General features: G+C 41.5%; 1 protein-coding gene across 1 annotated transcript in view; it reads left to right on the top strand.

Annotated features, from left to right (window-relative positions):
- The window catches only part of LOC134359061 (G protein-coupled receptor kinase 5-like), a 336788-nt gene that overhangs the window by 226759 nt on the left and 87403 nt on the right, over window positions 1-22626 (top strand). Inside the window, exon 5 of the mRNA XM_063071934.1 lies at window positions 21704-21801. Coding sequence (XP_062928004.1) covers window positions 21704-21801 — 98 coding nt within the window. The remainder of the gene's footprint in view (window positions 1-21703; window positions 21802-22626) is intronic.

Genomic DNA, 22626 nt, shown 5'->3' with positions numbered 1-22626 from the left:
GTTGGCAAGATGTTAGAGTCCATTACTAAGGATGAGGGTTTGAATTAATGGAGACACATAATAAAATAGGCCAAAAGCAGCATGATTTCCTTAAGGGAAAATCTTGCCCGCAAATCTGTTGAAATTTTTTGAGAAAATAATGGGCTGGTTGTACAAAGAATCTGTAGCTGTACTTTGCTTGCACTTTCAGAAGGTCTTTGACAAGGTGTCACACATGAGGCTGCTAAACAAGATAGGAGCCCATGGCATTACAGGAAAGATATTAATATGAACAGAAGATTAACTGGTAGAAGGCAAAGAGAATGAAGGTGGCCTTTTTTGGTGACTAGTAGTGCTCCCCAGGAGCCGGTGTTGGCTCCACTACTTTTCATGTTATATCAAGTTGATTCACTTTTTATTGTCATTTCAACCATAACTGCTGGTACAGAACATAGTAAAAATGAGACAGCGTTTTCCAGGGCCATGGTGCTACATGAAACAATACAAAAACTACACTGAACTACGTAAGAAAAAACACAAAAACTACACTAGACTACAGACCTATCCAGGACTGCATAAAGTGCACAAAACAGTGCAGGCACAACAATAAATAATAATAAATAATAAACATGACAGTAGGCACAGTAGAGGGTACAGTAGGTTGGTGTCAAGCCAGGCTCTGGGTATTGAGTATATTAATGATCTGGATAATAGAATTGCTGGGTGGTGGCCAGGATGCTGCAACATAAAGACAGGAGGGGCAGTGGGCAGGTAGTGTTGGGGAAGCAGGGGATCTGCAAATTACGAGAAAAGGCAAGGAGTGGATGTTTGAATACAGTATAGTGAAGTGTATGGTCATGCACTTTGGTAACAGGAAAAAAGACATAGACTATTTTCTAATGAGGAGCAAATTTAGAAATCAGAGGAGCAAGGGGATTTGGGAACACTCATGCAAGATTCCTAAAGGATAACTTGTATGTTAAGCTGGTGGTAAGGAAGGCAAGTTCAATATTAGCATTCTAGAATATAAAAGCAAAGATGTAATGCTGAGGCTTTATAAGGCATTAGTCAGACCACACTTGGAGTATTGTGAACAGTTTTGGACCCATTATCTGAGAAAGGATGTGCTGGCATTAAAGAAGGTCCAGAGGAGGTTCATGTGAATGATTCTAGGAATGAAAAGGTTAATGAATGAGGAGCATCTGATGCCTCTGGCCCTGTACTTGTTGGAGCCGAGAAGAATGGGGGGGGGGGGTGAAATTTCATTGAAACCTATTGAATATGGAAAGACCTAGATACAGTGGACATGGAGAGGATGTTTCCAGTAGTGAGGGAGTCTAGGACCAGAACACACAGCCTCAGAACAGAGGGGTGTCCATTTAGAACAGAGACAAGCAGGAATTACTTCAGCCAGAGGGTGGTGAGTTTTTGGAATTCATTGTCACTGATGGTCGTAGAGGCCAAGTCATTGGGTGTATTGATAGTGGAGGGTGATAGGTTCTTGATGAGTAAGAGCATCAAAGATTACTTGGAGAAGGGAGGAGAAATGAGTTGATAGAGCTAATAAATCAGCCATGATCGAATAATGAAACAGACTACTTATGGGCCAAATGGCCTACTTCCGCACCAATGCCTAATGGTCAATTTTTTTAAAAATTGCAAATTTATTAATTTGATTTGCTAGCAATAAGATTAACTGTATTTGATGTCATAGACTTGTTGAACCCTCTAGATCTCAGTGACTCTTTTGACATCAGCAAACAGCAGAAAAGATTAAGAACTCACTTAGAAGTTGCTGGATATTGTGTGGTTTTTTCTTTGAGCCCTTTGGCTAGTGTTATTGATTCATTACTGACTAAGGGTACGTCTACACTACGCCGGATAATTTTGAAAACAAAGCTTTTTCTCTTTGTTTTGACCTTCTGTCCACACTGAAACGGCATTTTCATCCCCCGAAAACGGAGAATTTCAGAAACCATCTCCAGAGTGAATAAATCTGAAAACACCTAATATCCGTTGTAGTGTGTACGGGGTAACCGGAGAGATTTAAAAACGTTGTCATGACAACACCACAACAACCATGCTTTTTCTGCTTGTCCTTGGTACTGCGCAAGCTGTTATGACGCGCAGTCGGTGTGAACGACGTGAGAGTTAAATTGTAAAGTGAGCTTTTTTGACTACAGTATTTAAAAACGCTGCCATGACGTGTCGGAACAGATGGCCGCAGCACGGCATTTCGTTGTTTTCTTGAACACAATCACCTAACAATTTCAGAACAGACGGCAACGAGACTGAAGCCAGAAGGGTTAGAAATATACTAACCAAATACTTTGACCCATAGCTTACTGAATAAATACATATACTCACTTTGCCCTATTTTCTGTCCTTGCTTGTATGAAGGTGGTTCACCTATTTAATAGACAATAGACAATAGGTGCAGGAGTAGGCCATTCAGCCCTTTGAGCCAGCACCGCCATTCACTGTGATCATGGCTGATCATCCACAATCAGTATCCAGTCCCTGCCTTATCCCCATAACCTTTGATTCCACTATCTTTAAGAGCTCTATCCATCTCTTTTTTGAAAGCATCCAGAGACTTGGCCTCCACAGCCTTCTGGGGCAGAGCATTCCATACATCCACCACTCTCTGGGTGAAAAAGTTTTTCCTCAACTCTGTTCTAAATGGCCTACCCCTAATTCTTAAACTGTGGCCTCTGGTTCTGGACTCACGCATCAGCAGGAACATGCTTCCTGCCTGCAGCGTGTCCAATCCCTTAATAATCTTATATGTTTCAATAAGATCCCCTCTCAGCCTTCTAAATTCCAGAGTATACAAGCCCAGTCGCTCCAATCTTTCGACGTATGACAGTCCTGCCAACCTTGTGAACCTGCGCTGCACTCCCTCAAAAGCAAGAATGTCCTTCCTCAAATTTGGAGACCAAAACTGCACACAGTACTCCAGGTGTGGTCTCACCAGGGCCCTGTACAGCTGCAGAAGGACCTCTTTGCTCTTATACTCAATTCCCTTTGTTACGAAGGCCAGCATGCCATTAGCTTTCTTCACTGTCTGCTGTACTTGCATGCTTGCTTTCAGTGACTGATGTACAAGAACACCTAGATCTCGTTGTGCTTCCCCTTGTCCTAACTTGACTCCATTTAGATAATAATCTGCCTTCCCGTTCTTACCACCAAAGTGGATAACCTCACATTTATCCACATTAAACTGCATCTGCCATGCATCTGCCCACTCACCCAGCCTGTCTAGGTCACCCTGCATTCTCACCATTTATGCAAGTACTTCTCTGACAATAGATGTGTAACAGCCTAATGTAACATTGTATGGAAATACAAGGTAACACTGATGCAGACGTTTTATACATTTAACAAGGTGCTTTATTAATGCAACAGAGTTAGTCAGTTTTTCAATGTTCGTCGTCAGCTGGGTCATACTGTCTGTGAACTCCCTGTCGGTTGCCTCCATACATTCCAGTATTTGTTTTTTTTTCAGTTTTAAGTCCTCCTGAGTAAGAGCCAAGAGCAAGTCCTTTAAAGTTTTTCTAATCTGTAACTGGACAAACGTGCACCAAGTATATCGTTTCCTCTTCGCATGTTTTCTGTGTGTCCTGCACATGCCCAATAGAAGGAGATTTGCCCAAATATCCATCTAATGTGGACGGGAATATTTTGAAAAACACTTAGCGTGGACGCCTGTCGTTTTTACTCGAAACCGGCGTTTTCAAAATTATCTGGCGTAGTGTGGACGTAGCCTAAAAGTATAAAGTCATTAGCTGGTCACTCATTGTTATTGTGGTGAACTGCTGATGTGCTAATTGGCTGCTGCTTTATTCTATTAAACAACAATAACTACACCTTGATCTAGATTTTGTACATCAAATTTAGCACTTTACTCTCACAAGAATTCGGTGATCTGTTCAGCTGCCAAGGCCTGTCTACTAACACTGTCTGAAGACATCCCTGTTCTTCTATCTTGAATTTCAAGTCAAGTCAAATTTATTGTCATTTAACTACAGTATTTCTCACTGTTACCATCAGGTAGGAGATACAGAAGCCTGAAGGTACACACTCAGCGATTCAGGAACAGCTTCTTCCCCCCTGACATCCGATTCCTAAATGGACTTCAAAGCTTTGGACACTACCTCACTTTTTTAATATACAGTATTTCTGTTTTTGCGCATTTTAATAATCTAATCAATATACGTAATTGATGTACTTGTTTATTTATTATATTTTATTTTATTCATTATTATTATTTTTCTCTCTCTGTGCTAGATTATGTATTGCGTTGAACTGCTGCTGCTGTTAACAAATTTCACATCACATGCCAGTGATAATAAACCCGACAACGTAGAGTTTGCAATAATTTGTCTGCAAATTCCAGAGCTGGCTTATTTATACTGTTTTATTGAAGAAATTATTGATTCACTATGTCAAATTCCACAGAAGCAAAGGGCGTGAAGTGCAAAAGAACTGCTAGGTCATTTAAAGCAGAATGGTTTAATGTAACAGTAGAAAATGCAACACCAATAGCTCCTGAGGTCAGGAACGTGCCCCTAAGAGAAATATTTATGTTCAATATAGAAAATGGTGCTACCTGCATGTATTGTCGCGATGCAAAAGTTGCTGGAGAATTTGCAAGTGGGAAGAAGTGGAGTGATATTTGGAAAGTTGACTTCTTAAAGCTACATTTAGCAAGCAAATTGCATAGGTGTGCAAAAGCTCTCGCGAGAAAATCCTTCATTACCCGCTACAGGCCTGCTACGTATGTTTTGTGAGAGTGCAGATGAACAAGAGAGAAAACAATCAAACCCGAGGAGATCAAAGTTCTTATTGACAGAGTTTTGCTAGCTGTTGAAATGAATACCTCTAGATATAAAATGCAGTGTGCGCATGTTGTTGTCACTGGGCAAAATATTACACTGCACAAGACTTTTGCACACACTGGTCATTACAAATTAGATGGAACCTTGCCCTGCATACACAGCGTTCCTAATAAATGTCCCCAGTGGATAGTCGGGAGAACCTTATGATCAATTGGATATGGAGCAATTTAAGACATCCTGTGCATGTGACTTCATCTAAACAACAGATCCTAATTTACATAATCTTAGAATGCATTAAAATAGTGAACTAACATTGTTGAAAATGTTTAAATAACCGTAATTTAAGCACTCCCCAGCCATCAGTCTCAGATTTGTTTATGAAAATTGAGCAGAAAAAGGACAATATTTATCTGATTTTGTCCACTCTCACAAATGAGTTTTGTAATTTTGATATTTTAATGTTTTCACCATGGGTTTAATTTGAAAAAGAAATCTGCTGCATCTGTTTTATATCCTCATATAAATTTCATTGTAAACTCTGCATGTATCTACCACTTACGGGGCACTTGGGAATGGAGAGTGATTACTGTAATAAAGCTAGGATACAAGCTAAGTCACAAACAATAAAAAAGTTTAGTCGAATTAGACCCATAGCATCATAGAAAAATACACCACAGAAACAGGCCCTTTGGCCCTTCTAGTCTGTGCAGAACCATTTAAACTGCCGACTCTCGTCGACCTGCACCTGGACCATAGCCCTCCACACCCCTCCTATCCAAACTTCGCTTAAACATTGATATTGAGCTTGCATGCACCACTTGCACTGGCAGCTCATTCCACACTCTCACAACCCTCTGAGTGAAGAAGTTTCCCTTCATGTTCCCCTTAAACTTCTCCCCTTTCACCCTTAACCCATGATCTCTAGTTGCAGTTCCACCCAACCTCTGGAAAAAGCCTGCTTGCATGTACCCTATCTATACCCCTCATATTCTTGTATACCTGTATCAAATCTTCCCCCAGTCTTTGACGTTCCAAGGAATAAAGTCCTAACCTATTCAATCTTTCCTTAGAATTCAGGTCCTCCAGGTCCGGTAACATGCTTGTAAATTTTCTCTGTACTCTTTCAACCTTATTTACATCTTTCCTGTAGGTAGGTGACCAAAACTGCACACAATACTCCAAATTAGGCCTCACCAACATCTTATACAACTTCAACATTACATCCCAACATATACACATAAGCAAATCTCCTTGGAAACATAAAGTCACTTTATTGGATTTTGACTTCTTGTCATCAGCCTGCATAAAAAAAAATTGGAGTGTGACTACACTCTAAATTGATTGTACTGTCAAAATTCCCACTGGGTTGTCTCATCCATGTATTTGTAACTGGATTCCTGACTCCCACAAATAAGATTGTGGGTTGCCTTTAACAATAAGCATTCAATATTTGACATTACTTCTCCAATGTTACTTTTATCACTTGACAAAGCTACTATTAGTCAGCATTCCCTTTGTTAAGAAGCAGGCAGAAGACAGGAACATATATATTGCTTCATTTATCCTGTCATCACAGTATTTTTGAGCAGTGTTGATGTCCTACTGTGTAATCACATCAGGATCACTACTAGAAGGAGGGAAGACAAAGTGGGAATAAGATTGATAGCTCCTGAAAACAAGTACAGGGGTTATGTCATGTAATTAAAGTGGACCCGTTCAGAAGTACGAAAGCAATGCATCAAACCTGCTCTACTAGTTCGTGTGAATGATTAGGGTAGGATCCAATATCGTGATTAGCCAACACCCATTGAAGCTAGCTGATGTTGCTTTAAACGATCCTATACTTCTGGAGGGAAGGATTCAGTGTAGCTGAGCCAGGTGCTGGGGAACATTCTGTAACTAAAAGTTACCTAGAAGATCAAAACTTAGAAATTTAGCTCACCATAAGAGAGTGCAACTTTCATGTTTTGGTACCTGTTAAAGGGGATTTAGAAAAGGACTCACCCCTATCTGTCTGTCTGTCTGTCTATCTATCCATCCATCCATCCAGTGTGAAACAGATTCTATCGGCCCAATAAGCCCTGCTACCAAGCAACCCACCTATATTTAACCCTAGCCTGATCACAGGACAATTTACAATGACCAATCAACCTACTAATCTGTACGTCTTTGGACTGTGGGAGGAAACTAGAGCACCCGGAGGAAACCGAGATGGTCACAGGGAGAACGTACAAACTCCTTAGAGACAGTGCTGGAATTGAACTCTGAACTCCGACGCTCCGAGCTGTAATAGCATTGCAATAACTGCAAGACTACCAGGGCACCCCTATGTTATCCTTAAGAGATGGGAAGGACTTCTAGACCTGTGGTTTGGGACCTTGGAAATAATCAGTCCTGGCAGTCATTACCCTGAAGCAAAGTGCAAATTCCAGATGCAGTGCTGAAAGAACTTTGATTGTAAATTTGTTTATTATTGTCATTTGTACTGAGATACAGTGAAGGACTTTGTTTTATATGCTCTCTATCACATCAATATATCTTGGTAGGGCAAGGAAAGAGTGAGCACAGAATGTAGTGTCCTCACCTACACAGAATTTGCAAATAGGGCTTCAGATGCCATAGAGCAACTCTGCCCCGAGACTCAGGCACTGAATAATATGTCACCACATCTCAAAGTCTAGGATTCTGGATTCACATTTAATGTCCCCGTGTTCCACCACACACTGCACACTTAGCATGGCTACAAGCATCACACCCACATGTCATCAGGCGGTAATGACAAAACCCTCGATCAACAATTCTACACAAGAGGTTACCAGGGATCCAGCACGAGCTCTCAAATTTATGTGAGCTTGTTGACAGGTGAATCAGAATTCAGTTCCAATTTACCCACCAATAATTTTACATGAATTGAGAGGCTCTTGTTCTATTCCATGTGCAGCCACTCAGTAAATAAAACAGTGCACGCAGCAGAGGCCAGATAGCACCCGGGGAAATGGCAAATAGCACTTATACCACCAATGCGCAGGTCATTGACTGACCTATCCCCTATCCTTGCTATTCAATGGCAATACTGTAACTGTGTTCACCACTATCAACCTCCTGAAGACTGTTGACCAGAAACTTCATTGGACAAACCTCACGCATACGACAACAAGGAGAATGGGTCAGAGCTGGATATTGTGATGCAAGGGCCACGTTTCCTTTTCCTCTCAAAGCCTTTGCCTTCACCGCATCAGGACCACAGTGGAATAGTCTCCACTGGTCAGCGTGAATGGAGCTCACTGGCAATCAAGAAGCTTCATACCATACAGGACAAAACTTCCTGTTCAGTTGCAAGCCCATCCTTTCCCTCTACCTCTGTTGTGGCTTGGCCGCAAAATGTAGCATAATTGGACTAAGACCATAAGGTACAGGAGCAGAATTAGACCATTTGGCCCATTGAGTCTGCTCTGCTATTTCATCATGACTGACCCATTTCCCCTCTCAGCCTCAATCTCCTGCCTTCTCTCCATATCCCTTCATATCCTGACCAATCAAGAATCTATCAACCTCTTCCTTAAATATACCCAATGACTTGGTCTCCACGGCCACTTGTGGCAACAAATTCCACAGATTTACCACTCTCTGGCTAAAGAAATTTCTCCTCATCTCCGTTCTAAAAGGACATCCCTTTATTCTGAGGCTGTGTCCTCTGGACTTAGGCTCCCTCACCATAGGAAACATCCTTTTCATATCCACTCTATAAAGGCCTTTCAACATTCGATAGGTTTCAATGAGGTCACCCCTCATTCTTTTGAATTTCAGTGAGTAGAGTCCCCGAACCATCAAACTCTCATAATATGACAAGCCTTTCAATCCCGGAATCATTTTTGTGAACCTTCTTTGAACCCTCTCCAATGTTAGCACATCCTTTCTTAGATACAGGGCCCCGAACTGTTCACAATACTCCAAGTGAGGCCTCACCAGTGCCTTATAAAGCCTCAACATTATGTCCTTACTTCTATATTCTATTCCTCTAGAAATGAATACTGACATTGCTTTTGCCTTCCTCATCACCGACTCAACCTGCAAATTAAGCTTCAGGGAATCCTGCATGAGGACACCCAGGTCCCTTTACACCTCAGATTTTTTAATTTTCTCTCCATTTAGAAAATAGTCTGCACTTTTAATTCTTCTACCAAAGCACATGACCATACACTTCCCAACACTATATTCTATCTACCACTTCTTTGCCCGTTCTCCTAATCTGTCTAAATCTTTCTTAGTTCTTTCCTTCCTCAAAATGACCTGCCCCTCCACCTATCTTTGTATCATCCGCAAACTTTGCAACAAAGCCAACAAGTTCACCTCGGCAATTCCAACACCTCCTAATCCAGGGCCCTCTACCATCAAGAAAGACAAAGGCAGAAGCCAGCGAGATGTTTCCCTAAAGATTACACATTAAAATACATAAATCCTGGAGTGCCCTACCCAACATCATTGTGGGAGGGCCTAACCTAGAAGGACTTCAGTGGTTCAAGAGATCTCTCAAGGGCAGGTAAGGCCAAAAGATAAATGCTGGCCTTCAGGGAATATATACTTTTACATTATCACTGCAAGAGAGAAAAAATATTTTCACAAAGTAGGTTATTACAGTGACATCTTATTGCAAATCTTCTCAAAAAATCTAGAGCATAATTTAAGAAGAAATTATTAAAAGAATGATATAAAGGACCAATGATACTCTAGCAAAAAAAAAACTGGTTCTTCCATAGGCACAGATACCCTCCAGGCCAAAATTATATAAGTGTTAAATTTGGACTGCTTGTTTTGTCTACTGCATGGTTAAAAAAATGCATTCAACTTGTTTCTAGTGAATGTATTACAGTGATTAAATCTAATACGTTGCAGCCATAAGATGGAAAGCATTCAAAGTTCAAAGTAAAATAATTATCAGAGTACACATATGTCACCATATACAACCCTGAGATTGTGGGCATGCTCAATAAATCCAATTACCATAATGGAATCAGTGAAAGAGCACACCAACTTGGGTGTTCAATGAGTGTGCAAAAGACAACAAACTGTGCAAATACAAAAAGAAAGAAAGATGCAATCAATATTGAGAACTTTAGATGAAGTGTCCTTTAAAATGAGTGTGTTGACACCTGGCCAAGTGGTTAAGGCATCAGTCTAGTGATCTGAAGGTCGCTAGTTCGAGCCTCACCTGAGGCACCGTGTGTGTCCTCGAGCAAGGCATTTAACCACACATTTCTCTGCGACGACACCAGTGCCAAACTGTATCGGCCCTAGTGCCCTTCCCTTGGACAACACCGGTGGCGTGGAGAGGGGAGACTGCTGGTCTTCCATACAACCTTGCCCAGGCCTGCGCCCTGGCAACCTTCCAAGGCGCAAATCCATGGTCTCACGATATATAAATTGAGTCCATAGGTTGTGGGAACATCTCAATGACGAAGCAAGTTGAGAGAAGTTATCCCATTTGGTTCAAGAGACTGGTGGGTGAGGCGTGATAACAGTTCCTGAACCTCGTGGTGTGAATCATGGGGGTCCTGTATTTTCTTCCTGATGGCAGCAGCAAGAAGAGAACACAGCCTGGGTAGTGGGGTCCCTGATAATGGATGCTGCTTTCCTGCAACAGCGTTCCGGGAAGGCCTTTACCAATGATGGACTGGGCCATAACCACTACTTTTTGTAGGATTTTCCATTCACGACCATTGGTGTTTCCATACCAGGCCATAATGCAGCCAGTCAATATACTCTCCATTACACACACCTATAGATGTTTGTCAAAGTTTTAGATGTCATGCAGAGTCTACTCAAACCTCTAAGGAAGTAGGGGCAATTTGCATTGAGATTACAGTAAATAATTGTAAGAATTTAAATATTAGTCATTTTCCATTACAAGACTGTAAGTAATGTGAATACAGGTGTGTTTTATTAGCATCAGTGTGGTGTAACGCGAGCTATCATTGTGGTTTCTCATGTAAATACATTATCTACGAAACATACATATACACAACACCCATTTTTGATTTACATAACCTTCCTTTTCCACTGTTATGTTTCTGCCCCTTCTTCATTCAAATTCTACCGCCCACACTTATAAGGCAAGACTGCACGAAAACCAGAATAAAACTCAGATATGTGGATGACCAATGCATAGAGTTAACCTCTTTTGTGTGGAGGAGAGCACAACTGCTGATGTGAACCTGAAGTAGCCTGACGTTCACACCAGTGGGGAGACTGCACGGTCAGCACCTCCCAGCTTCTTAGCCCTGACGCAAACGAGCAACAATTTAAAACTGTATTTGTTTTCTAAATTCAATTATATAACAAACTATTCAAAAACTAGGACTATATAAAAGTTCATGAATGTGAATTTCTTATGGCACTTCTGTATGATTCCATAACTGTACTATTCTATTTGCAAGATTCAATATTATTTATTGTCGTACTTCAGTACATCAGCATAAAGAAGAACAAAATTATTGATACTCCAGGTACGATGCAGCATAAAAAAACACAATAAGCATAAAGAACACAATAAATATAGAAGTAATCCTATAATGTACAAATAACTGCTAAGTACATCAACATATGTAAAATGACGCTAGGTGCTATGTATGTCGTGCTGGTGGAATAGGCTAATGAGTGAAGGTGTTGAACAGCCTGATGGCTTTGGTGGTGGGTGGTGGTGGGCGGTGGAGGGAAGTAACCGTTTCTGAGCCTAGCAGTCCAGGTGTGAATGCTGCGTAGCCCCTTCCCTGATGGGAGTGGGGCAAACAGTCCATGAACAGGGTGGGTAACATCGTTCGTTATATTGTTGGCCTTTTCCCAGCACCTTGCTGCATACCGTACATGTACTGGATGGTGGGTAAACTGGTGCTGGTGGTGCTTCGGGGTAGGTTTAACTACCCCTTGTAGAGTTCTCCTGTCCACCACAGCACAGGTACTTCCAAATATCTTGTTGGATTTTTGCCAACTTTTTGTAAATGATTTCCTTGCATACAAAACCGGATTTATTTTATAAATCATTTGGTTAAGTGTTGGCATCCATATGTCATTTTAAATATTTTTAACTCAATTTTTAAAATTCAATTTCTTTACCAGCACTGAATTAAAGCCATTTGGAAATTAAAATTATTGTTTAAAAATTATTTCATTAGAATCATTATTTTTTGTTTAGTATATACCGATATAAGGGTTTGTGAAGGCGCACTCTATTCGAACACGATGGGTGAATATACAAGTTGATTTTCCATTAGCTCAACATTTATGATGCCACGGTAGTGTTGCGGTTAGCCCAACGCTATTACAGCGTGGGGCATCAGAGCCTGGAGTTCAATTCCGACAGAATCAGTCTGGAGTCTATACGTCCTCCCCATGGAATGTGTGGGTTTTTCCCGGGTGCTCTGGTTTCCTTTAAAAATTGAGTTATAATTAATAAAAATGGCATATGGATGTAGATAATTCAGCATATTATTTATAAAATAAACCCAGTATTGCTTGTGAGGAAATCATTTATAAAATGTCCAGAGATGTACTGGCTAGGTTAATTGTCATTAGGTTAGGATTAGATTGGAGTCGTTGCGGTTTGGTGGGGTGGCATGGCCTTAAAGTGCCAGCATGGTCTACTCCATGCTGTAAAGCTAAATAAATAAATAAATGTAACCTATCTGATGGATTTAAATATAATATCATCACTCACTATCACACAGAAGGATTACCCTCCGTCTATTAGATGCATGGTTTTCTACTGATCTGCTACATTTCACCCACTTCCATCTCTTAAACTTCATAATACAGAATAACAGAATATCAATTTAACAAAAGCAGGTCACAACATGTTAAATGGCAGTTCAGCAAGACAGCTAACTGATTATGTGTTAAATTTCTTCATGGCCTCATCCATCCCTCTTTATTGCTGTAGTCCCCTTTGTTTGTACACATTTTACACACCCTCCCCCAAAACCTACTCTCTCTCCCCATTCTTTCATTGCCATCGTTCACAGGCCTCTCAATTTTGTGGCCTAGAACTCTTTCTCTGTTCAGTCCACCCCCACAATATGGTGTTATTAGAAAACTATCCATATCATGATTCTCTGTAATGTGAACTCTTGACAAAAATTGACAAATTTTATTGTTTGTATCCAGGTGATTATTGAAAATCATTTTTTATTGTTAACATGCACTCATATATTCACCCTGATAATGCTAAAATAAGTGCCTACGCCTTGGAAAATGGTGATGTCATTATGCACGTGCAGAGTAGAAAGAAGAGTTACAATGTTCTGGAATAAACATTGAGTGCTAGGAGTACTGGTCGTATGGTGAGGAAAGATTTTCCCGAGGAAGGTATCGGCACTGGAAAGCATGATAGTGAGAAGTTCCTTATCAGCCTAGTAGCATGACCGAGGAGAATTCATTTCAGGGTCTAGCCTGTAGGTGTTTGGAAGTTAAGCACGTGTGTGCCAAAAACTGCCACTATCATATTGGCTTTGTATAATTTGTTTTATTTGTTTTCATACCGCCTATGTATCTAGTTGATACACAAGTGTGTGGACTGAAATTAAGCTGAGATTGTAACAGCAGAAGCTATGTTTTCTTTTAAATCCATTTTGTTGTTTTTATTTTGAGGCCATCTTTCTGCATTAAAGCATCTAAAACAGGTAAAGGAATTAAAGACCCGCAAAAGTATTTATTGTCCTGAGTGTGTATTTTCCCCAGGCTACATGTTTCTTTCACATTTTACGCTATTTAATTTTTTCCCCACTTAGATTCCGTATGAGCGAATTTTAATTCTGTGTCTCAACCTTTTTAGGAACGATTTGTGAATTCTGAAAGGACAGATTTCTATTCACTAATTACTGTAATGCAGGGCTGCACTGTGCTGTTCCAGCTCTCTGCCTTTGTCTCCCTTCAGGCTGTTAGCACACCCATTTTGTCATTTCTGACCTCGGATCCTAAAATCCCTTTGAGGCTTGACATTTTTGGTTCAGATTCATGAAACATCGCAATGCTTAAGTCAAAAGTTAAATGCAGGCTGTTTGTCACAAAACATAAGAAGCCAAAAACAAAAAAAATAAATAAATCCTTGGAAGTAGAGTATGACCTTTATTTAAATTTTTTGGTTAAATTATCAGCACAAGTAAAGCAACTATCTTTCTGTTCTGCAACAATAGGAAAGAATTTGCATTTGTTACTATTACTATGTAAAGCAGATAGCATTTCTGCATACACCTAGTCAAATGGCCAGGTTACACTGCTCTTCCACAGTGTGGGCTGCAGTCTCCGCAGAAACAATTCATCCAGTGTCAGTGATTTGCTGTGACCTTCAACTTTTTCTGAATTATGCTCACTGTGAAAATTTTAAGCATTATTAATTGAGATGTAATTGGATTTTTAACACCGCTCTGTCGAAATTAGTGATGAGTAATCTTTTGGGCCTTGAATAGCTTCTTTTACATTATAGAATCTCATTTTCTTGATGGTATGATTAAAAATTCCATAAATGTTTGAAGAATTTAAAAATATTTTTAAGGTTTATTCGATATATTAACTTCTACCCTCAATCCTATGCATGTTCCCCGTAACTTGACACTGCAAGAGGATCCCTCACACAGCCCAAGATTTCCATGGTCAGAAAGGCAGGATGCTGTCCAGTAAATGGACCTATATTTTAGTGTTGGCGTGTGGCCAAGTGGTTAAGGCTTTCGTCTAGTGATTTGTAGGTGGCTAGTTCGAGCCTTGGCTGAGGCAACGTGTGTGTCCTTGAGCAAGGCACTTAACCACACATTGCTGTGCGACGAGACTGGTGCCAAGCTGTATGGGTCCTAATGCCCTTCCCTTGGACAACATCGGTGATGTGGAGAGGGCAGACTTGCAGCATGGGCAACTGCTGGTCTTCCATACAACCTTGCCCAGGCCTGCGCCCTGGAAACCTTCCAAGGCGCAAATCCATGGTCTCACGAGACTAACGGATGCCTATAAATAAATAGGTGATTTGGCTCCTTTGTCATTTATGGCTGATCTGAATGTAACCTCACCCTTGCACTCTGGTGGACTGCTGCAACGTATCGCCACCACCCACACTCAGCTTACCAGGAATATCCCTAACTCTTTCCTAAAAGTATTTTAAGTCTGTTCCTTTCGAAGAGACTCGAAAGGGCAAATATTCCTGTTGCTCCTGGCCCACAGGCTTTAACTTAAAGATACAAAATACATTTATTATCAAGGTATGTATGCAGTAACAACCCTGAGATTCATCTTCCCACAGACAGCCACGAAACAAAGAAAACCCTGGAACCCATTCAAAGGAGATCATCAAAACCATGCCCCCCCCACTCGCAAAAAATTGCCCAAACAGCAACCAACAAAATAATAACAAGCCAGAAGCACAGAATATAAGAACACAAAATTGAAAGAACCCAGGCTTATACAGTTAAGCTCAGTGTCCATTATCTGCAGGCCGTTAAATCAAAATCGGCCAAAATAGCGTAAAAAAAATCAGAAACCAGACACACATCATAACGTGAACTACTGAGTCCAATCCACAAACTGTGTCGATTAAACCTTGTCCAAAACCCAGGACTCTGGCACCATCCTCTGACAGCACTGAGCGAGAGAGAGATCATTTCAATGCAGGGTCCCTTCAGGAGCAGCGAGCGAAAGGAAGAGAGAGAGAGAGACCGTCACACACAGACACCTTCCTCTGGCAGCAACGAGTGAGAGGCTGGTAGGTGGTGCTGAACACCCACTCACCTCAATGATTTCAGTCTTCCTCAGTGACCTTGAACATCGGGAAATGCAGTCGATCATGGGCTCATGCCTCATCGCCAGGCTTCTTTGTCTCGAGGCCACACATTTCACTTGAAGGCTCACGGAACACCCTCGGAGACAGCAAAGCACCAAGTCGATCAATCAACCTCAAAACACGCCACCAATCACGGGCTCCAACAATAGCTGCACCACATTGGAAAGCAAAAGAAGATGTGTGAAAGAAGTGGTGTTGTGAACCGCCCGGAGGATGTCGTCCTTGGTTGCGTTGTTCCTTGGTGCTGTTTTCTTCCAACTCCCTTTCGTTGTTGGGACCCTGATCTCAATTACCTTTGCAGACTGGCACACTCAGATGCCCAAATGCCCACCACTGTGAAACCGTTGGGGTTGGGCTGTGGGACATGGGGGAGTGTCTGAAAGGCTTTGGGCTTCTGAGAAGTGCTTTGATTTTCTCCTCTTTTAACATTCTGCTTCCCTCTAATCTTCTCTATGCCATTAAGAGAAAGGAAGGGTTAATAAATACAAAGTACTAGTATTGGAAGAAGAAAGTTTGTCATTTTCCACTATGATATTGTTTACCATGAGCATAAAGTGTTAGAACAAAACAAAATGAGTATGCTGTTATGTATTTGATGTTCCAGTAACATTTAAGTAATCTTGTATGTAGATATATTATATACATTGTTTGATTAGGCATTCTTGTTCATTTAAATAATTAATTATGGGTTATATGTAGAAATACATGAAATTAATATGTCATCCATGCTACCATGTGATAGGTGTGCCACTTGCTTAAAGTAAACTTGAAGTTGGACCCTCACTTCAGACTCCTTGTGTCTTCCTTTGAATTAGTTTCATGTTTTGAAGTTACAAAACATAACATATACCAGTCAAGCAGACTTGATTTTACAGATTTAAATCTGTTGTTCTTACTGAATGCAAAGATTTGAACCTCTAAGCTGAGGTACTGTGGTACCGTCCTCTCCCTCCTCGAATGTTCGGTGAGATGTTTGGCCAGGAGCTGCAGTAAGATGCCGGATCCTTGTTAGAAGCTGAACATTGTTAATGCTTTGTTAGTTAGCTGGCCACACATGTGTGTTAGGCAACACACATGTTCTGGGCACTGGAAGATGAGGTGACCCATAGGCTGTCAGTTGGGCACATGTTGCAGGCTTTCAGGGAATGACTATGCTTACATTATCACTCCTAGAGTGAAGAAAGAAGTGATATTTCCATGAGGTAGGCTGTAAAGATGTCATTTTATTTATTTATTGAGACAGTATGGAGTAGGCCAGTTTACAATGACAAATTAACTTATCATCCGGAACATCCTTAGACTCTGGGAGGAAACTGGAGCACCTGGAGGAAACCCATACAGTCATAGGGAGGAAGTACGAACTCCTTACAGGTGGCTGGTACTGTAGTGCGTTGTCCTCAGCCCATGTGTCTTGAAAGAAAATCTAGAGCATAATTTGTAAAGGAACTCAATAAACAGAATAAAAGACTGGTGATACACTTGCCAAAAAAAAGTAGTCGTAGTTGTTACCAGAAGAAACGTTTGGGGAGAAGTGGCAGGGACATTGAGGTAGGTGGGGTATTATAGTACAAATGTGCTCCAATAGCCCACTAAAAGGAACTTATGCCTTTTTGACTTTCTCCATTGACTTTCTGTCAGACTTTATTGAATGGTATTACCATGGAAACCATTCCCTTCGGCCAGCCAGTAAAATTGATTTGTGATTCCAATGGCACCTTAGTGCCCTGTTTGAAATACATTCATGCAGAGAATGTGTAAACTACCCGAAAAATCCTGAGCTGTTTCACTGACCTATCCATGGGTAATGTAGGTTTCTGTTTTAACTTCTATCCCATCCTTCGTACTGGAGAGACATTTCTTCCTTCTGTTTCTCTAATGGCAATAGATCAGTACTTGTGAAATTAATGCTAGTCATAAATTACAATTGGCCCTATAAAATTGGCCAGATCAAAGGGAAGAAGGCTAAAATGTTGTTACCAAGGGAGATATTCATTCTTTTAGTCATGAAAGGGGATTATAGTGAGAAATAAAACCAGAAGACATAATAAATCTTTGTCAAATAAAACAGCATTTGTGGAGAGGGTGTTGGAGTTAGCAGGACAGCCCAGTCCCCTCACAGGCCAGACCAGTCCCCTCACATTCATTTACACAAGAATCATGTAGAAACTTTCCAGGATCTTTCACCTGCCTGAAGCTATCCCAATCCAAGTTGTCAATGCCTTGACAATGCCTGATGCTATAAGCAATACAGTGCCATAACATAGCCAATCCAGAATCAGCCATGGACAACTCTTGCTGCTGGGTAAGCCATGTCTCAGCTTCGTCAGCTGTCAAACTTGTCAGGAACTTTAGGTTTAGGTTTAATTTAGTTCAGTTTATTATTGGGTAGTGATGAGGAGATACGTCTCTACTAAAAGCTGTGTAAGGCACTCTGCTGGCCTGCAGGCCCACCTTTGGGCAAGGTGTAGCACCTGCTCAGCCCCCCAGTCAGGGCCACGTGAAGCCGTAAGAGCGGGTGGTGGATGATCGTACGAGCAGCTGGCGCACATCACAAGTCCTGGGTATGCCACCACTGATGCCAGGCAGACAATCTCTGAAGAGTATTGGTAATGGCTGGGGTCACCCGTCTTGTAAAAATACGGCCCAGAAGAAGGCAATGGCAAACTACTTCTGTAGAAAATTTTGCCAAGAACAATCATGTTAATGGGATGACCGTAATCACCCACATCATAAAACCCGGCACATAAGTAACAGACAGAGAATGTGAAAAGCATTCCCAGTCAGATAGTTCCATACATACTGTGAGTGCATTGAGATAGTAAAAAGAAAAACAGAATGCAGAATAGAGTGTTATAGTTACAGAGAAAGTGCAGTGCAGGTGGACAAGTAAAGTCTAAGAGTCATGATGAAGTAGATAGGGAGATGAGTAGGTCATCTTCTTGCATCCAAGCATCTGACAACAGTGGGATAGACATTGTCTTTGAGCCTGATGGTATGTGTTCTCAAGCATTAGTGTCTTCCTTCCAATGAGGAAGGAGAGAAAAGAGAATGACCAGGATGGGCGGGACCTTCGTTATGTTAGCTGCTAGGAAATAATTCGGAAAATACGTAACAGGTGGTCGATGGTTGGACTGAGTTGTTCTTCGAGCTTGCAAGCGTTTCATTACTATATCATCAGTGTGTTGTTGATCATGGTGTATCCTCTGAATACTTGGCCTTTGCACACTTATTAATCAGCTGATTGGTTGCCGTTTCGGAAACTTAGTTGTGAGTGGAGAGAAAATCTCCTCATTGATGGGCTGTGTGGGGAAATTTGTGGTCTGGAATTTTGCCCACTTTGGCTCATAAATAGGACCAAGGTCGATACATTTCTTCACAGAATTATTTGTGGAAAACCACGCTTCCAGGAATTTCCTTGCATGCCTTGTGTTTGCATGCACCATGACTTTCACTGATGCCCAGTCAAATCTGTGTCCCTCTCAATCTTCATGGGTAGAGATTAGGGAGAGTTGGTCATGGGTAGAGACCAGGGAGAGTTGGTCACGGGTCGATACTAGGGAGAGTTGGTCATGGGTAGAGATTAGGGAGAGTTGGTCATGGGTAGAGACGAGGGAGAGTTGGTCATGGGTAGAGACTAGGGAGAGTTGGTCACGGGTAGAGACTAGGGAGAGTTGGTCACGGGTAGAGACCAGGGAGAGTTGGTCATGGGTAGAGACTAGGGAGAGTTGGTCACGGGTAGAGACCAGGGAGAGTTGGTCACGGGTAGAGACTAGGGAGAGTTGGTCATGGGTAGAGACCAGGGAGAGCTGGTCACGGGTGGAGACTAGGGAGAGTTGGTCATAGGTAGAGACCAGGGAGAGTTGGTCATGGGTAGAGACCGGGGAGAGTTGATCATGGGTAGAGACCAGGGAAAGTTGGTCATGGGTAGAGACCGGGGAGAGTTGGTCATGGGAGAGTTGGTCATGGGTAGAGACCAGGGAGAGTTGATCATAGGTAGAGACCAGGGAGAGTTGGTCATGGGTAGAGACTAGGGAGAGATGGTCACGGGTAGGGACTAGGGAGAGTTAGTCATGGGTAGAGACCAGGGAGAGTTGGTCATGGGTAGAGACTAGGGAGAGTTGGTCATGAGTAGAGACCAGGGAGAGTTGGTCATGGGTAGAGTACCAGGGAGAGTTGGTCATGGGTAGAGACTAGGGAGAGTTGGTCATGCTGCTTTACGGCCAGTTGATGTTCATGGATCCTTGTGGAGGTGAGGCAAGGTTACATGATGGACTGGGCTGCATTCTTAACACTCCGCAATTTTGTGTAGTCCTGGGTTCAGTTGCCATACTGAGCCAAGATGTATCTGGATAGGATAGTTTCTACGATGCACCTGAATAATTGGTCAGTTATTGGGGACATACTGCATTTCCTTGGCTTTCTGAAGAAGTAGAAATGTTAGTGTGCATTCTTGGCCATTGCATTTCCATGGCTGGTCCAGGGCAAATTGTTGGTGAGATTTACACCTAGGAACTTGAGGTTCTCAACTATCTCCACCTCAGCACCATTAACACATAAGGGGATGTGTACTCTGCCCCTATTTCCTGCTTGATCAGCTCCTTTGTTTTTTATATCTATTCAATGAAACATCATTAAAATTTCAAAAACGTCTTTAAAGACGTTAAAAGAAAGAGAATTAATTGCTCATCTTCATTCATGATTGGATTGTTTGTGAGTTGGCCTTTATCCACTGACCTCCATGATCAGAATGGGGGTCACCAGCATTATTCAGCCAGCAAGCTCAAGGGTCCTCAGCTTGCTGACCTACACTGAAATGTCAACAATTCCACATGGAATGATCATTATTGCCCAGCAAGTATTGATCTAAAAATTTAGTTCAATGCCCTTTCATCAGAACTTTGCTCCCATACAGCTGGAACATAGAACATAACAGCACAGTTCAAGCCTTCGACCCACTATGTTGTAACTTTTAACCTACTCCAAGATCAATCTAACCCTTCCCTCCCTCATAGTTCTTGATTTTTCTATCAGCCATGTGCCTATCTAAGAGTCTCCTGAATATCTCCAATGTATCTGCCTCTACCACCACCTCTGGCAGGGTGTTGCATGCACCCACCACTCTCAATGTACAAAAATTATCTCTGACATCTCCCCTGTTCTTTTACAATCACCTTAAGTTTATAAGAACATAAGAAATAGGAGCAGGAATAGGCCATCTGGCCCATCAAACCTGCTCCACCATTCAATAAGATCATGGCTGATCTGGCCACGGACTCATCTCCACCTACCTGCCTTTTCCCCATAACCCTTAATTCCCCCACTATGCAAAAATCTGTCCAACCTTATCTTAAATATATTTACTGAGGTAGTCTCCACAGCTTCATTGGGCAGAGAATTCCACAGATTCACCACGCTCTGGCAAAAGTAGTTCCTCCTCATCTCTGTGCTAAATCTACTCCCCCGAATCCTTATGCCCCCTTCATATTAAACATGTCCACCCTGGGGAAAACTCTCTGGCCTTTCACTCGATCTATGCCTCTTATGATCTTATACAAGTCTATCAAGTATCTCATCCTTCTTCACTCCAAAGAGAAAAGCCCTAGCTCGATCAACCGATCCTCGTAGGACATGCAGTCCAGTCCTGGCAATATCATGGTAAGTCTCCTCTGCACCCTCTCTAAAGTTTCCACATCCATCCGATAATGTAGCAAGCAGAACTGAACAGAATATTCTAAGTGTGATCTAACTCAGGGCTTCATAGAGCTGCAAATATTTCCTCGTGGCTCTTGAACTCAAGAGTAGTAAAAGGTTGAGTGCAATATTTTTCAATTGTCTTATTCTCCAATACATTTTCATTCCTTTTTTAACATGGACATTCAATAATATTCCAGGATGTATTTCATAATGTGTAAGAATCAGAAAAGATAATCTCCTCCTTGCTTGTAAATGCTCTCATCACTGGTAGAGATTTTCAAATATTTTACTACTTATTATAATTTCCTGATTTTTAATCAGCGAAATGATTAAGTGGATTTTGATGATTTTTCTTCAATTCCTGTGTTTTCAGACCCCAGAATATATAGAAGTCAGCGAAGATATTGTCCAACAATGTAAAGAAAAACTTGAAATAAACGCGTGCAAAGAACTCTTCTGTAACTGTGTAAAGTAAGTGTAAAATCTCGAATAACTAACGTCTCTTATTCTTTCAGTTATTTCTTCTTGCCATTTAACACGTGCCTAGTTGCGACATGCTGCACAAAATCTCAATGCCAGATAGCTTGGATATAAATTGGTATCTTTGATAAAATTCCTCTCGTCCTATTATATCATAAGCTGTAACCACCCCTCCTGTTGGACATTCTCTGAAATGCTTCTGTGGGACATCTCTAGTTCATTAGTCATAGAAAAGTACAGCACAGAATCAGGCCCTTTGACCCATCTAGTCTGTGCCAAACCATTTAAACTGGCTACTCCTATTGACCGCACCGGGACAATATCCCTCCCTACCCCTCCCATTCCATGTACCTATCCAAACTTTTCTTAAATGTTGAAATCGAGTTTGCATGCACCACTTGTGCTGGCAGCTCATTCCACTCTCTTACCACCCTCTGAGTGAAGAAGTTTCCCCTCATGTTCCCCTTAGACTTTTCACCTGTCACCCTTAACCCATGACCCCTGATCGTAGTCCCACCTAACCTCAGTGAAAAAAGCCTGCTTGCATTTACCCTATCTATACCCCTCATAATTTTATATACCTCTATCAAATTTCCTCTTAGTCTTCTACGTCCCACTGATTTTCAGTACTAATTTTGGCTACCCCCAGCCAACACTATCATCAAAACTAGGTTAAAAGGCTCATCTAAGTGTAACATTTGCCTTTAACAATGTGAGGAAACTATGCTTAGATCATAAGAACATAAGTCATAAGAGCAGATTTCGGCCATTCAGCCCATCGAATCTCCTCCGCCATTTCATCATGGTTAATCATAG

Source organism: Mobula hypostoma, chromosome 19 (genome assembly GCF_963921235.1).
Source record: "Mobula hypostoma chromosome 19, sMobHyp1.1, whole genome shotgun sequence".
Lineage (NCBI taxonomy): Eukaryota > Metazoa > Chordata > Chondrichthyes > Myliobatiformes > Myliobatidae > Mobula > Mobula hypostoma.
This window is presented reverse-complemented; position numbering and strand designations above follow the sequence as displayed.